The sequence below is a fragment of the Oncorhynchus keta genome, chromosome 21, assembly GCF_023373465.1.
Source record: "Oncorhynchus keta strain PuntledgeMale-10-30-2019 chromosome 21, Oket_V2, whole genome shotgun sequence".
NCBI lineage: Eukaryota > Metazoa > Chordata > Actinopteri > Salmoniformes > Salmonidae > Oncorhynchus > Oncorhynchus keta.
This window is the reverse complement of record NC_068441.1, coordinates 27,541,377-27,559,561: the sequence shown is the minus strand read 5'-3', so window position 1 is coordinate 27,559,561 and position 18,185 is coordinate 27,541,377. Positions and strand designations below refer to the sequence as shown.

The 18,185-nt window shown below is 42.4% G+C and overlaps 1 protein-coding gene across 1 annotated transcript in view; it reads right to left on the bottom strand.

Moving 5' to 3' along the window:
* LOC118376147 (RNA-binding motif, single-stranded-interacting protein 2-like) overlaps positions 1-18,185 on the bottom strand; it is a 61,767-nt gene that overhangs the window by 6,859 nt on the left and 36,723 nt on the right. The window contains exons 7-9 of the mRNA XM_035762837.2: positions 6,750-6,859; positions 445-488; positions 80-173 (exon numbers count right to left, since the gene is read on the bottom strand). Coding sequence (XP_035618730.1) covers positions 80-173; positions 445-488; positions 6,750-6,859 — 248 coding nt within the window. The remainder of the gene's footprint in view (positions 1-79; positions 174-444; positions 489-6,749; positions 6,860-18,185) is intronic.

Here is an 18,185-nt window from a genome sequence, read left to right as displayed (position 1 = left end):
TTGGTGGTGGTGGTGGTAGTGATGTGTGTGTGTGTGTGCGCATGTGTGTGTGTGCATGTGTGTTTGTTCAGTGTTTGACCTGGAAGGATGAGATGGGTGAATGCATGTAGGGAGAGAGGGACGTCTGGGCGATCATCCGGTTTGGTGTCAGACCGTAGGGTGATGAATAGAACCTGCACAACACACACACAAATCAAGATGTATGCATGTCAAATTATATTATAGAATTTACATTAATAAGCATTTATAATCGCATGTGCATGAAAGTAATTATTAAGTGATGCCAGATGATAGAACTACAAAATGTTACATTGAAGTAGATGATTTTGCAATACAATAAAGTAGTGTTGCAATGTCTTCTGCGTCTACCAGGAGTCAATAGTTCACCACAAACACATGACTTGTTGGTGGGCTGACTTTCTGTTTTTGTCTCTCTATACTCACCCATTCTGTAAGGCTGTGGGGTCATATGCTAGCGTCATCCCTCCCTGGGAAAACAACAAAAATAAGTGAGAATAAAGACGTAAAGGACACAATCACATATAAAATCAATGATGTTAAAGCCCCCATGCTGTCTTTGTAATTTGATTTTTTTAAATCATCACTGTATGTCTAATAAATCAAAGCAAATCAAATGCTATTTGTCACACGCGCCGAATACAACCTTACGGTGAAATGCTTACTTTACAAGCCCTTAACCAACAATACAGTTCAAGAAATAGAACTAAGAAAATATTTACCAAATAAACTAAAGTGAAAAAAATATATTTAAAAAATAAGCAAAGAAAGAAAATTATACAACATTAACAAGGCTATATACAGGGGGTACTGGTACCGAGGCAATGTGCGGGGATACAGCTTAGTTGAGGTCATTTGTAAAGTGACTATGCATAGGGTCAATATAAATAGTCCGGGTGGCCATTTGATTAATTGTTCAGCAGTCTTATGGCTTGGAGGTAGAAGCTGTTAAGGAGCCTTTTGACCCTGGTCTTGGTGCTCCGGTAGTCCTTGGGTGACCGGAGTCTTTGACAATATTTTGGGCCTTCCTCTGACACCGCCTAGTATACAAGTCCTGGATGTCAGGAAGCTTGGCCCCAGTGATGTACTGGGCCTTACAGGCTGACTACACCGCTTGAGTTGCGTGCGTGAGTGTTGCAAAATAAATTTAGAAATCAAGATTTTTCAATTATTGCACCCACACTGCTCGCACGCGCCAACGAGCGTCTGCGTTGCCAAGGGCTAAAATAGAAGTCAGTTCTATTTCTGATGCAGATCGTGTTGCAAGTCCTGCCTCTCCCATCTCCTCATTGGTTTATAGAAGCAGGTACCCATGTGCCATCTCCTCATTGGTTATACCCACGTGGGTGACTGAAAGGCGAACGAGGTCAGTGGTGGTTGGTTATACCCACTTGGGTGACTGAAAGGCGAACGAGGTCAGTGGTGGTAATGCACCTAATTTATGAAAGTTGCCAATCACAATATAAAGAGAAGAAAAAGCCTGGAAAGAAGAGAGATGACTAGAAACAATTAGCCTGACCATTTATGTGTGGGTTAATTGTCAGAGTAGAGGACCTTGTGCATTTCAGGTAAAATAACAACGCAATGTTTATATCCCAGGAAAAATTAGCTAGCAACAGCAAGCTAGCGAAACAGGACAAATTAGCTAGCAAGCTAGCTAAATTTCCATAAATGTTTCATGCTTTTCGACCTGTCCCCAAATTAATGTAATTGGTTCAGAGTTTGTTTTGATATTTTAACCTGTGTGTCGTGATCGCGTTTGGTGTGGGGGGACAAAATAAATTTATGCATGCGCTCGCGCACAGCTGGTTTGGGTTCCGTGTTACACACTGCCCTCTGTAGTGCCATACGGTCAGATGCCGAGCGGTTGCCATACCAGGCGGTGATGCAACCGGTCAGGATGCTCTCTTTTTAAGGATCTGGGGACAATTGCCAAATCTTTTCAGTCTCCTGAGGGGGGAAAGGTGTTGTCGTGCCCTCTTCACAACTATCTTGGTGATGTGGACACCAAGGAACCTGAAACTCTCGACCCACTCCACTGATGTGTGGGCAGATGTGTTTTTGCCTACCCTTACCACCTGGGGACGGCCCTTCAGAAAGTCCAGGATCCAGAGGGAGGTGTTTAGCTCTAGTCAATGAATAGCATTCTCACATTGCTGCTCCTTTTGTCCAGGTGGGAAAGGGCAGTGTGGAGTGAGATTGAGATTGTGTTATCTGTGGATCTGTTGGCGGTATCCGAATTGGAGTGGGTCTAGGGTTTCATAGCTTCATAGCTCCTGAAGTGAGTGCTACGGGGCGGTAATCATTTAGGCAGGTTACCTTCACTTTCTTGGGCACATGGACTATGGTGGTCTGTTTGAAACATGTACAGTAGGTATTACAGACTCGATCAAGGAAAGGTTGAAAATGTCAGTGAAGACACTTCCCAGTTGGTCCACGCATGCTTGGAGTATATGTCCTGGTAATCTGTCTGGACCCGCAGCTTTGTGAATGTTGACCTGTTTAAAGGTCTTGCTCACATCGGCTACAGAGAGCGTGATCACACAGTCGTCTGGAACAGCTGATGCTCTCATGCATGCTTAGGTGTTGCTTTCCTCGAAGCAAGCATAAAAGGCATTTAGATCGTCTGGTAAGCTCGTGTCACTGGGTCACTCGCAGCTGGGTTTCACTTTGTAGACCTTAATATTTTTCAAGCCCTGCCACATCCGACAAGCATCAGAGCCGGTGCAGTAGGATTCAATCTTAGTCCTGTATTGATACTTTGCCTGTTTGATTGCTTGTCTGAGGGCATAGCAAGATTTCTTATAAGCGTTTGGATTTGTGTCTCGCTCCTTGAAAGCGGCAGCTCTAGCCTTTAGCTCGGTGCGGATGTTGCCTGTAATTCATGGCTTCTGGTTGGGAAATGTACGTATGGTTACTGTAGGGACAACGTCACTGATGCACATCTTGATGAAGCCGGTGACTAAGGTGGTACAGTAAGCTCCTCAATGCCATTTGATGACGCTTTTTAACCTTTCGCTGCCCACACCCGTCCGGCCGACTAGCATCCCTACTCTGGACAGTTCAAACCTAGAATATGTGGACAACTACAAATACCTAGGTGTCTGGCTAGACTGTAAACTCTCCTCCCAGACTCATATCAAACATCTCCAATCCAAAATCAAATCTAGAATCGGCTTCCTATTTCGCAACAAAGCCTCCTTCACTCACACCGCCAAACTTGCCCTCGTAAAACTGACTATCCTACCGATCCTTGACTTCGGCGATGTCATCTACAAAATAGCTTCCAATTTCTCTACTCAGCAAATTGGATGCAGTCTGTCACAGTGCCATCCATTTTGTTACCAAAGCGCCTTATACCACCCACCACTGCGACCTGTATGCTCTAGTCAGCTGGCCCTCGCTACATATTCGTCGCCAGACGCACTGGCTCCAGGTCATCTACAAGTCTATGCTAGGTAAAGCTCCGCCTTATCTCAGCTCACTGGTCACGATAACAACACCCACCCGTAGCACGCGCTCCAGCAGGTATATCTCACTGGTCATCCCCAAAGCCAGCACCTCCTTTGGCCGCCTTTCCTTCCAGTTCTCTGCTGCCAGTGACTGGAACGAATTGCAAAAATCGCTGATGCTGGAGACTTACATTTGCCTCACTAACTTTAAACATCAGCTATCTGAGCAGCTAACCGATCGCTGCAGCTGTACATAGTCCATCTCTAAATAGCCCACCCAATCTACCTACCTCATCCCCATATTGTTTTTATTTACTTTGCTGCTCTTTTGCACACCAGTATCACTACTTACACACCATCATCTGCTCAACTATCACTCCAGTGTTAATCTGCTAAATTGTAATTACTTTGCTACTATGGCTTATTTATTGCCATACCTTCTCATGCCATTTGCACACACTGTATATAGACTTAATTTTTTTCTATTGTTGACTATACGCTTGTTTGTTTCATGTAACTCTGTGTTGTTTCTGCTGCACTGCTTTGCTTTAACTTGGCCAGGTCGCAGTTGTAAATGAGAACTTGTTCTCAACTAGCTTACCTGGTTAAATAAAGGTTAAATAAAGGTGAAATTATGGTGAAATATTTTTAAAATGAATCCCGGAACATATTCCAATCTGTAGTAGCAAAACAGTCCTGTAGCATAGCATCCATGTCATCTGGTTCCATGTCATTCATGTCATCTGACCACTTCCGTATTGAGAGAGTCACTGGTACTTTCTGCTTTAGTAGGGCGAGGATGAGCTTTTTATGCGTCTGTGTGTGGAGTAAAGGTGTTCTAGTGTTTTTTTCCTCTGGTTGCACATGTGACATGCTGGTAGAAATGAGGTAGAACAGATTTTAGTTTGCCTGCATTAAAGTCCCCAGCCACTAGGAGTGCCGCTTCTGGGTGAGCATTTTCTTGTTTGCTAATGGCCTTATACAGCTCATTGAGTGCGATCTTAGTGCCAGCATCGGTTTGTGGTGGTAAATAGACGGCTACGAATAATATAGATGAACTCTCTTGGTAGATAGTGTGGTCTACAGCTTATCATGAAGTATTCTACCTCAGGTGAGCAATACCTCGAGACTTCTTTAATATTAGACATCGCGCAGCAGCAGTTCTTGACAAAAAGACACACAACCCCGCCCATTGTCTTACAAGACATAGCTGCTCTGTCCTGCCAATGCTCGGAGAAGTTATCCTGCTCTATATTATAAGTGTCTATACTATCAGTGTCTATATTATTCGTGGCTAAGCCGTTGATGCTCCTAGATGTTTCCACTTCACAATAACAGCACTTACAGTTGACCAGAGCAGCTATAGCAGGGCAGAAATTTGACAAACTGACTTGTTGGAAAGGTGGCATCCTATGACGGTGCCACATTGAAAGTCACTGAGCTCTTCAATATGGGTCATTCTACTGCTAATGTGTGTCTATGGAGATTGCATGGCTGTGTGCTTGATTGTATATACCTGTCAGCAACAGATGGGCTAAAATAGACAAATCCACTAATTTGAAGGAGTGTGCACATACTTTTGGCAATGTTATATATTTAGGTTTGCCACAACAAAGGGGTTGAATACTTATTGACTCAAGACATTTCAGCTTTTAATTTTTGTATTCATTTGTTTAAAAAGAATGATAATAATAATAATTTTTTCACAAACATAATTTCACTTTGGGGTATTCTGTGTAGGCCAGTGAAACTAACTCTCAACGTAATCAGTTTTAAATTCAGGCTTTAACATAACAAAATATGGGGTGTGGATTCTTTCTGAAGGCAATGTAGTTAGTTTAAATGTTACATGATAACCTTAGATAGTTTGTACAGCATCTACAGACAAACTAGCCAAATAAAGTGTTACAGCAGAGAGAACAGTCTATGGCTTGGGTGGCTGAAGTCTTAAACCATTTTTGGGCTTTCCTCTGACAGCGCCTGATATAGAAGTCCTGGATGGCAGGGAGCTCAACCCCAGTGATGTACTGGGCTGTACTCCCCACCCTCTGTAGTGCTTGTGGTTGTGCCCTCCGCACAACTGTGTGGGTGTGTGGGGACCATGTTAATGCCCTAGTGATGTGGACACCAAGGAACTTGAAGCTCTCGACCCACTCCACTACAGCCCCATCGATGTGGATGGGGGCGTGTTCTCCCCTCCATTCCCTGTAGTCCACGATCAGCTCCTTTGTCTTGCTGACATTGAGAGAGAGGTTGTTGTCCTGGCACCACACTGCCAGGTCTCTGACCTCCTCCCTATAGGCTGCCTCATCGTCGTCGGTGATCAGACCTTCCACCGTTGTGTCTTCAGCAAACTTGATGATGGTGTTGGAGTCATGCGTGGCCATGCAGTTGTGGTTGAACAGGGAGTACAAGAGGGTACTAAGCACACACCCCTGAGGGGCCCAGTTTTGATCGTCAACGTGGTGGATGTGTTGTTACTGTACCTACCCTCACCACCTGGGGACGGTCCGCCAGGATCCAGTTGCAAAGGGAGGTGTTCAGTCCTAAGGTCCTGTGCTTGGTGTTGAGCTTGCAGGGGTCTATGGTGTTGAATGCTGAGCTGTAGTCAATAAACAGCATTCCTTTTGTCCAGGTGGGTGAGGGCAGTGTGGAGTGCAATAGAGATTGAGTCATCTGTGGCTCTGTTGGGGCAATTGGAGTTGTCTAGGGTGTCTGGGATGATGGTCTTTCAAAGCATTTTGTGGCTATAGATGTGAGTGCTACGGGGCGAGAGTCATTTAAGGAAGGTTACCTTGGAATTCTTGGGCACAGGGACTATGGTGGTCTGCTTGAAACCAGTTGCTATTAAAGACCGGGTCAGGGATAGGTTGAAAATGTTAGTAAAGACCAGCTGGTCAGAGCTGATCCGCTAATAGGATGGTCTAGAACCCATCCCCTTACCCAGATGAAAATTCATTGGTATATTATAATCCGATCACATTGCGAAGTCATGATGTGGGCAAAAAGTTCCATCCCCAAAACAGCTCTTACACAAAAAGGGCATTTTCATTTTCACAACTTCAGAGTGTAATTTCGACCACAAAAAAAGTTTTTTATCTGCACTGCCCCTTTATGAATGTTTAGGGTTAGACACAGAATCCATGTGAGATCAGATTCCAGCTCTATATTGCTTTGACAATGACCTCTTGTTTAAACATTTTTTGGAACTAACATGCAGTCTCTAACTCTACAAAATAAATAAATTAAATCCTCCACTCGTGTAATCAAACAACTCACCATCTCTCCATCCCTGGCCCAGGGCCTGCCATTCTGGAGGTACTTCCCCTGGTTCTGCCTCTTTTTCTGTCCCCCGTCTGCAAACTTGCACAATAATGGTTCAGGGGGCACTGTGGGGAGAGGAACAGATGAAATCAGAGGGTGAATTCAATGGGAGGCTAGGAATAATAATCCACTGGAAGAGTTGAGAGGTAAAGCCAGGAGCCTGGGATCAGAGACCAAGGACTTGTTCAGACAAAAATCCTAGCCCCTAACCTCTTAGTTTCCTTAGACAGATGGATTTCCTCCAACAACGTAACAATGCTCCAGCTTATATGTCTTTAGATGTTCCAGCATCAGTTGGGACAGAGAGGTGTTGGAAATGGGACGTGCGTCACCTGTGACGTCACTGCCGTATCTGCTTTTTGCCCTATAGCTAAACGGTAGATTCTAAGTGGGATCCTTGGTACGTCCATACCCTAACCTTAACCCCAACCCTCACACTAACCCTAACCTTAACCACAACCATAACCTAACCCTTTTTAAAAAATGTACTTCAATGGGGTGATGTCACAATCCCACTTATACTTTTCCCTAGCTAAATATGAGCAAAATTCCTGCCCGCATTTTAAGCCCCACCTACGATTTGTTGGGAGAGTTGTCTGTCTGAAGAGGACGTTCATCGGAACAAATGCTTTTCCTTTTTCGAAATGTCCAAGAGATTTAGACATCCTCCCCAGACCTAGTGCTCCTAGGTCCGGGTTTCCAAGACTACTAACCTCTAGATACGTGTGGAGATCTGTGAGGATTTAATAGGTTTAAGCAATATCGTGTTAGCTCTACCTTTAACTCTGATACACTTTAAAAATAACACCCACAAATCTAGAAGTTTCAACTACTTATTATTATGCAACTGGTTCCACAGACTTTTTTTCCTTTACTCAACTTTTCTGTTACCTGAACTTAACATATTTAGTTGGTCCAAATATGAGAAAACGTAGGCAAAAATTCTGTCAATTTAAAATTATGTGTTTGCTCAATTTGTCTTGTACTGTATGTTCATTCAATTAGGAAGCTCTCATCTTATCTATGAACATAGACAGGGCTCCAACTCCTCTAGCTCCACAATGAGATATGGTGCAGGCCAGAACGCAGGCTGTTAGCCAGCCTGACAGCTTAGTGGAGTCTGCCACTAGCACAGGTCAGTGTAGCCAGCTCAGCTATCCCCATTGAAACCGTGTCTGTGCCTCGATCTAGGTTGGGCAAAACTAAACATGGCGGTGTTGACTTTAGCAATCTCACTGGAATAAAGACCTCCTCCATTCCTGTCATTATTGAAAGAGATTGTGATATCTCACATTTCAAAATAGGGCTACTTAATGTTAGACCCCTCACATCCAATGCAGTTATAGTCAATTAACTAATCACTGATCACAATCTTGATGTGATTGGCCTGACTGAAACATGGCTCAAGTCTGATGAATTTACTGTGTTAAATGAGGCCTCTCCTCCTGGTTACACTAGTGACCATATCCCCCGCACATCCCGCAAAGGCGGAGGTGTTGCTAACATTTACAAAACCAAAGCTAGAGCTTCTACTCATGAAATCTATGCAGCCTACTAAATCACTATTTCTAGGTACTGTTTACATGCCTCCTGGGCCATATACAGCGTTCCTCACTGAGTTCCCTGAATTCCTATCGGACCTTGTAGACACGGCAGATAATATTCACATTTTTGGGGACTTTAATATTCACATGGAAAAGTCCACAGACCCACTTCAAAAGGCTTTCGGACCTACTCGCTGCCACAGTCATATTCTGGACCTAGTTTAGTCCCGCAGAATAAATATTGTGGATCTTCATGTTTTTCCTCATAATCCTGGACTATTGGACCACCATTTCATTATGTTTGCAATCGCAACAAATAATCTGCTCAGACCCCAACCAAGGATCATCAAAAGCCATGCTATAAATTCTCGGACAACCCAAAGATTTTGTAGATGCCCTTCAAGCTTCCAGAAAATTGGAAAGGAAATGGTGCTACACCAAACTGGAAATCTTCTGATTAGCTTGGAAAGGCAGTCCCGTGCAGTATCGAAGAGCCCTCACTGCTGCTCGATCATCTTATTTTTCCAACCTAATTAAGTAGAATAAGAACAATCCTACATTTTTTTGATACTGTCGCAAAGCTAACTAAAAAGCAGCATTTCACTTCAGCAGTGATAAATTTATGAACATCTTTGAGGAAAAGATCATGATCATTAGAAAGCAAATTATGGACTCCTCTTTAAATCTGTGTATTTCTCCAAAGCTCAGTTGTCCTGAGTCTGCACAACACTGCCAGGACCTAGGCTCAAGGGAGACGCTCAAGTTGTTTAATACTTTATCTCTTGACACATTGATGAAAATAGTCATTGCCTCTAAACCTTCAAGCTGCATACTGGACCCTATTCCAACTAAACTACTGAAAGAGCTGTGCTTGGCCCTCCTATGTTGAACATAATAAACAGCTCCCTATCCACCGGATGTGTACCAAACTCACTAAAAGTGGCAGTAATAAAGCCTCGCTTGAAAAAGCCAAATGTTGACCCAGAAAATATAAAAAACTATCGGCCTATATAAAATCTCCCATTCCTCTCAAAAAATTGATAAAAAGCTGTTGCGCAGCAACTCACTGCCTTCCTGAAGACTAACAATTTGTTTTTATTTAATTTAAATTTTATTTACCCATTATTTTACCAGGTAAGTTGACTGAGAACACGAACCTGCACTCGTGCATCTGTCCTCGTGCTCCTAGACCTTAGTGCTGCTTTTGATACCATCGAACATTCATTTGGAAAGTGAAATTATTCTCCACGAACAAGTTCTGGCCTGGTTTAGATCTTATCTGTCAGAAAGATATCAGTTTGTCTCTGTGGATGGTTTGTCCACTGACAAATCAAATGTAAATTTCAATGTTCCTCAAGGTTTTAGGTCTATTGTTTTCACTATATATTTTACCTCTTGGCAGAGGTGTGGACTCGAGTCATATGACTTGGACTCGAGTCAGACGTGAGTCACAAATATGATGACTTGCAACTCGACTTTAACACCAATGACTCATGACTTAACTTGGACTTGAGCCTTTTGACTCGAACTGACTTGATGTCCTCCTCAAGCCCAAATATAAAAAATGATGCTATTAAAAAAAGTGTGCAGCGCATCAACTCTTCATTTAATGGATTACAGTTTGAATCGGACAGCAGCCAATCACATTGTGCCAGCTGAGAAAAAGTTGTGTTGGGCAGGAACATTGGCAGGTGAATGGAAAGATGATACCCCAAATAATTATTTTCGGATGTAAATACAACACTGTATCAACAAAACACTAATTGCAACTTGCAAAACATACAGGAAGAAAATTACAGATGGAGGCGCAACAACTTCCAACTTCGTTCGACATTTGAAGCTGCACAAAGAATGGTAAGTCATGGCTAATATAGGCGACAGCTATATATTTTTATACTTTACTGGTGTATCATGCAGGCTAACGTAACGTTAAATCAATGAGCCTCCACACAGTCAGTCAGTGCGGGAACGTGATCATTGTACCCAAGATTGAGCTACAACTGGCTAGGCTGTTGGTAGCTTAAATCCTGCCTGATGTTGCTGTTCCTAAAAACCATTGACATACGTTAGCCTACTGTAACCACACAGAGAGAGTGTGTGTGTGTGTGTTAAGGTTGGATGATTGTGTACAAGCCTACATCGCCCAACTGCGCCCCATAGCGATCCTCGATTGTCGATCACTATTGGGGGGTCATGGCTACCCATGTATTTCCATGGAAATATCATGTTTATTTGGAAAGTAATAAATATATAGATATTTTTTAAAGCATTCATGATTTACGTAAATGTAATATACAATTACTCATTACTCTTGTTAAAAATATGAAATGGTATTACATTTGGTGAGGAGCACATTATGACCTGTTTAGGACTTGAGACTTGACTTGCCTGTCTTGACTTGGAACTTGACTTTGGACTTGAGTGCTAAGACTTGAGACTTACTTGTGACTTATATAACAATGACTTGATCCCACCTCTGCCTCTTGGTGATTTCATTCGGAAACATAATATTAGCTATGCGGACGATACACAGCTGTACATTCCGATGAAACATGGTGAAGCCCCAAAATCGCCCTCCTTGGAAGCCTGTGTTTTAGACATAAGGAAGTGGATGGCGGACAAAAACAGACAAAACAGAAATGCTAGTTCTAGGTCCCAAGAAACAAAGAGATCTTCTGTTGGATCTGACAATTAATCTTGATATTGGAACAGTTGTCTCAAATAAAACTGTGAAGGACCTCAGCGTTACTCTGGACCCTGATCTCTCTATTGACGTACATATCAAGACTGTTTCAAGGACATATTTTTGCAATCTACGTAACATTGCAAAAATCAGAAACTTTCTGTCCAAAAATGATGCAGAAATATTTAGCCATGCTTTTGTCACTTCTAGATTAGACAAGAGGACGACCGATTAATCGGAATGGCCGATTAATTAGGGCCAATTTCAAGTTTTCAAAACAATCGGTACTCTGCATTTTTGGACACCGATCATGGCCGATTACATTGCACTCCACGAGGAGACTGCGTGGTAGGCTGAATACCTGTTATGCGAGTGCAGCAAGGAGCCACGGTAAGGTGCTAGCTAGCATTAAACGCATCTTATAAAAAACAAATATAATCACTAGTTAACTACACATGGTTGATGATATTACTAGTTTATCTAGCTTGTCCTGCGTTGCATATAATCGATGCGGTGCCTGTTAATTTATAATTGAATCACAGCCTACTTTGCCAAACAGGTGATTTAACAAGCGCATTCGCAAAAAAAAAGCACTGTCGCTGCACCAATGTGCACCTAACCATAAACATCAAAGCCTTTCTTAAAATCAATAAACAATTATATACCTAGGATAGGATAAGTAATCCTTCTCACCCCCCCTTAAAAGATTTAGATGCACTATTGTAAAGTGGCTGTTCCACTGGATGTCATAAGGTGAATGCACCAATTTGTAAGTCGCTCTGGATAAGAGCGTCTGCTAAATGACTTAAATGTAATGTAAATGTAATATATTTTTAAACCTGCATATTTAGTTAATATTTCCTGCTAACATTAATTTATTTTAACTAGGGAAATTGTGTCACTTCTCTTGCATTCTGTGCATGCAGCAGTTTGGGCCGCCTGGCTCGTTGCGAACTGTGAAGACAATTTTTTCTTAACACAGACAGCCAGCGTCGCCAAACGGGGGAGGATTTAACGAAAGCGTATTTTCGAAAAAAAGCATAATCATTGCATGAATGTACCTAACCATAAACATCAATGCCGTTCTTCACTTTTTTTGGGATAGGTGGCAGCATTTTCACTTTTGGATGAATAGCATGCTCAGAGTGAACTGCCTCCTATTCAGTCCCAGATGCTAAGATATGCATTTTATTATTACCATTGGATGGAAAACACTCTGAATTTTCTAAAACTGCTTGAATGATGTCTGTGAGTATAACAGAACTCATATGGCAGGCATAAACCTGAGAAAAAATCCAAACAGGAAGTGGGAAATCTGAGGTTTGTAGTTTTTGAACTCACCCCTATTGAATACACAGTGGGATATTGGTTATGTTGCACTTCCTAAGGCTTCCACTAGATGTCAAGCGTCTTTAGAATGTTGTTTCAGGCTTCTACTGTGATGTGGGACCCGATGAGAGGTCTTTGAGTCAGTGGTCTGCCAACAGCCTCGTTCTCAGTCAAGCGCTTTCACTTGGGAGGTAGCTCTCGTTCCATTGCTTTTCTACAAACAATGGAATTCTCTGGTTGGAACATTATTGAACATTTATTATAAAAACATCCTAAAGATTGATTCTATACTTAGTTTGACAAGTTTCTTCGACCTGTAATATAACATTTTGAACGTTTTGACCGAATGGACCAGATCGCGCATTTGGATTTGTTTACCAATCACCCTAACAAAAGAAGATATTGGGCATAAATGGACATGAATGATGGACATTATCGAACAAAACAAGAATTTATTGTGGAACTGCGATTCCTGGGAGTGCATTCTGATGAAGATCATCAAAGGTAAGTGAATATTTATAATGCTATTTATGAATAATGTTGACTACCCAACATGGCGGATATTTCTCTGGCTGGTTTGTGCTCTGAGCGCAGTTCTCAGATTATGCTTTTTCCGTAAAGTTTTTTTGAAATCTGACACAGCGGTTGCATTAAGGAGAAGCGTATCTATATTTCCATGTCTAACAATTGTATTTTCATCGACATTTATAATGAGTATTTCTGTGAATTCATGTGGCTCTTTGCAATATCACTTTTGGAACTACTGTTTTGGAACTACTGAACTTAACACGCCAATGTAAAATAAGATTTTTGGATATAAATATTAACTTTACCAAACAAAACATACATGTATTGTGTAACATGAAGTCCTTTGAGTGTCATCTGATCATCAAAGGTTAATGATTAATTGTATCTCTATTTGTGCTTTTTGTGACTCCTCTCTTTGGCTGGAAAAATGGCTGGGTTTTTCTGTGAGTTGGTGGTAACCAAACATAATAGTTTCTGGAGCTTTCGCTGTGAAGCATTTTTGAAATCAGATGCTGTGGCTGGATTAACGAGAATTTTATCTTTAAAATGGTGCCTAATACTTTTGAGAACTTTGATGTATGAGATTTCTGTTGATTTGTATTTGGCGCCCTACAATTTCATTGGCTGTCGGCGAGGGGTTCCGCTAGCCCTAGACAGGTTAGAAGAAATTCATGTTAGCAGGCAATATTAAATTAGGGAAATTGTGTCACTTCTCATGCGTTCATTGCACGCAGAGTCAGGGTATATGCAACAATTTGGGCCGCCTGGCTCGTTGCGAACTAATTTGCCAGAGTTTTACGTAATTATGACATAACATTGAAGGTTATGAAATGTAACAGGAATATTTAGACTTATGGATGCCACCCGTTAGATAAAATATGGAACGTTTTATTTTCGAAATTATAGTTTACGGATTTGACCATATTAATGACCTGAGGCTCGTATTTCTGTGTGTTATTATGTTATAATTAAGTCTATGATTTGATATTTGATAGTCTGATTGAGCGGTGGTAGGCAGCAGCAGGCTCATAAGCATTAATTCAAACAGCACTTTTGTGCGTTTGCTAGCAGCTCTTCGCAATGCTTCATTCATTGCGCTGTTTATGACTTCAAGCCTATCAACTCCCGAGATTAGGCTGGTGTAACCGAGGTGAAATGGCTAGTTAGTCAGCGGGGTGCGCACTACTAGCGTTTCAAATGTCAATCGCTCTGAGACTTGGAGTAGTTGTTCTGCTTGCTCTGCAATGGCCACGGCTTTTGTGGAGCGATGGGTAACGCTGCTTCGAGGGTGGCTGTTGTAGATGTGTTCCTGGTTCAAGCCCAGGTAGGGGCGAGGAGAGGGACGGAAGCTATACTGTTACACTGGCAATACTAAAGTGCCAATAAGAACATCCAATAGTCAAAGGTATATGAAATACAAATGGTATAGAGAGAAATAGTCCTATAATTCCTATAATAACTTCAACCTAAAACTTTTTACCTGGGAATATTGAAGACTCATGCTAAAAGGAACCACCAGCTTTCATAAGTTCTCATGTTCTGAGCAAGGGACTTAGACGTTAGCTTTTTTACATGGCACATATTGCACTTTTACTTTCTTCTCCAACACTTTGTTTTTGCATTATTTAAACCAAATTGAACATGTTTCATTATTTATTTGAGGCTAAATTGATTTGATTGATGTATTATATTAAGTTAAAATAAAAGTGTTCATTTAGTATTGTTGTAATTGTCATTATTACAAATAATAAAAAAAAACATTTAAAGATCGGTCTATTAATCTGTATCGGCTTTTTTTGGTCCTCCAATAATTGGTATCGGTATCGGCGTTGAAAAATCATAATCGGTCGACTTCTAGATTAGACTACTGCAATGCTCTACTTTCCAGCAAACCGGAAAAGCACTAAATAAACTTCAGTTAGTGCTAAACACGGCTGCTAGAATCTTGACTAGAACCAAAAAAAAATTATCATATTACTGCAGTGCTAGCCTCTCAACACTGGCTTCCTGTTAAGGCTAGGGCTAGGGCTAGGGCTAAACTTTGCAGTATTACATGGGCTTGCTCCTACCTATCTTTCCTGCCATACATACCTACATGTACGCTACGGTCACAAGACACAGGCATCCTTATTGTCCCTAGAATTTCTAAGCAAACAGCTGGAGGCAGGGCTTTCTCCTATAGAGCTCCATTTCTATGGAATGGTCTGCCTATTCATGTGAGAGACGCAGACTCTGTCTCGACCTTTAAGTCTTTATCCTTTATCTATCCTACCCCGCCTTTCTGTCTTCGAAAGCCAAGTCAACAAACAGATAACCGACCATTTCGAATCTCACCATACCTTCTCTGCTATGCAAACTGGTTTCAGAGCTGGTCATGGGTGCACCTCAGCCACGCTCAAGGTCCTAAACGATATCTTAACCGCCATCGATAAGAAACATTACTGTGCAGCCATATTCATTCATCTGGCCAAGGCTTTCGACTCCGTCAATCACCACATCCTCATCGGCAGACTCGACAGCCTTGGTTTCTCAAATGATTGCCTGGCCTGGTTCCCCAACTACTTCTCTGATAGAGTTCAGTGTGTCAAATCGGAGGGTCTGCTGTCCGGACCTCTGGCAGTCTCTATGAGGGTGCCACAGGGTTCAATTCTTGGACCGACTCTCTTCTCTGTATACATCAATGATGTCGCTCTTGCTGCTGGTGAGTCTCTGATCCACCTCTACGCAGACGACACCATTCTGTATACTTCTGGCCCTTCTTTGGACACTGTGTTAACAACCCTCCAGGCAAGCTTTAATGCCACACAACTCTCCTTCCGTGGCCTCCAATTGCTCTTAAATACAAGTAAAACTAAATGCATGTTCTTCAATCGATCGCTGCCTGCACCTGCCCGCCTGTCCAACATCACTACTCTGGACGGCTCTGACTTAGAATATGTGGACAACTACAAATACCTAGGTGTCTGGTTAGACTGTAAACTCTCCTTCCAGACCCACATCAAACATCTCCAATCCAAAGTTAAATCTACAATTGGCTTCCTATTTCGCAACAAAGCATCCTTCACTCATGCTGCCAAACATACCCTTGTAAAACTGACCATCCTACCAATCCTCGACTTCGGCGATGTCATTTACAAAATATCCTCCAATACCCTACTCAACAAATTGGATGAGTCTATCACAGTGCCATCCGTTTTGTCACCAAAGCCCCATATACTACCCACCATTGCGACCTGTATGCTCTCGTTGGCTGGCCCTCGCTTCATACTCGTCGCCAAACCCACTGGCTCCATGTCATCTACAAGACCCTGCTAGGTAAAGTCCCCCCTTATCTCAGCTCGCTGGTCACCATAGCATCACTCACCTGTCGCAAATCTCTGAAACTGGAAACACTTATCTCCCTCACTAGCTTTAAGCACCAGCTGTCAGAGCAGCTCACAGATTGTTGCACCTGTACATAGCCCACCTATAATTTAGCCAAAACAACTACCTCTTTCCCTACTGTATTTATTTATTTGATTTATTTATTTATTTTGCTCCTTGGCACCCCATCATTTTTATTTCTACTTTGCACATTCTTCCACTGCAAATCTACCATTCCAGTGTTTTCCTTGCTATATTGTATTTACTTTGCCACCATGGCCTTTTTTTGCCTTTACCACCCTTATCTCACCTCATTTGCTCACATCGTAAATAGACTTGTTTCTACTGTATTATTGACTGTATGTTTGATTTACTCCATGTGTAACTCTGTGTCGTTGTATGTGTCGAACTGCTTTGCTTTATCTTGGCCAGGTCGCAATTGTAAATGAGAACTTGTTCTCAACTTGCATACCTGGTGAAATAAAGGTGAAATAAAATAAAATAAAATTGAAGACTCATCTCTTCAGTAGGTCCTATGATTGAGTATATTCTGGTCCAGGGATGTGAAGGTGAACAGAAAGGCACTGGAGCGACGAACCACCCTTGCTGTCTCTGCCTGGCCGGTTCCCCTCTCTCCACAGGGATGCTCTGCCTCTATCCCTATTATGGGGGCTGAGTCACTGGCTTACTGGTGCTCTTCCATGCCGTCCCTAGGAAGTGTGCGTCACTTGAGTGGGTTGAGTCTCTGACGTGATCTTCCTGTCCGGGTTGGCGCCCCCCTCGGGTGCGTGCCGTGGGGGAGATCTTTGTGGGCTATACTCGGCCTTGTCTCAGGGTAGTAAGTTGGTGGTTGAAGATATCCTTCTAGTGTTGTGGGGGCTGTGCTTTGGCAAAGTAGGTGGGGTTATATCCTGCCTGGTTGGCCCTGTAGTCGGACGGGGCAACCGTGTCTCCGGACCCCTCCTGTCTCAGCCTCCAGTAATTATGCTGCAGTAGTTTATGTGTCGGGGGGCTAGGATCAGTCTGTTATATCTGGAGTATTTATCCTGTCTTATCCAGTGTCCTGTGTGAATATAAGTATGCTCCCTCTAATTCTCTCTCTCTCTCTCTTTCTCTCTCTCTCTCTTTCTCTTCTCTCGAGGACCTAAGCCCTAGGACCATGCCTCAGACTACCTGGCCTGATGACTCCTTGCTGTCCCCAGTCCACCTGGTCGTGCTGCTGCTCCAGTTTCAACTGTTCTGCCTGTGGCTATGGAACCCTGACCTGTTCACCGGACATGCTACCTTGTCCCGGACCACCTGTTTTCGACTCTCTCTCTCTACTGCACCTGCTGTCTCTAACTCTGAATGATTGGCTATGAAAAGCCAACTGACATGTACTCCTGAGGTGCTGACCTGTTGCACCCTCTGCAACCACTGTGATTATTTTTATTTGACCCTGCTGATCATCTATGAACGTTTGAACATCTTGGCCATGTACTGTTATAATCTCCACCCGGCACAGCCAGAAGAGGACTGGCCACCCCTCAGAGCCTGGTTCCTCTCTAGGTTTCTTCCTAGGTTTTGGCCTTTCTATGGAGTTTTTTCTAGCCACCATGCTTCTACATCTGCATTGCTTGCTGTTTGGAGTTTTAGGCTGGGTTTCTGTATAGCACTTTGTGATCTCAGCTGATGTAAAAAAAAAGGCTTTATAAATACATTTGATTGATTGATTGATTGATTTATTGATTGATTGATTGAGGAGGGGGGGAATGATTTTCAATTGAGAAAGGAGTGAACTAGAAACGATCATTTTTGACATCTTACCTAAATAAAAGACCGTGTGTCAACGTGTATAAAACAAGTAAGTTGAAAACATTGTATGTTATAAGCACTGTCTGTGTGTAACTAGGTCCACAGTCATTTTTGGGGGTAACATAATAATACAAATTAAAATGTAAAAAA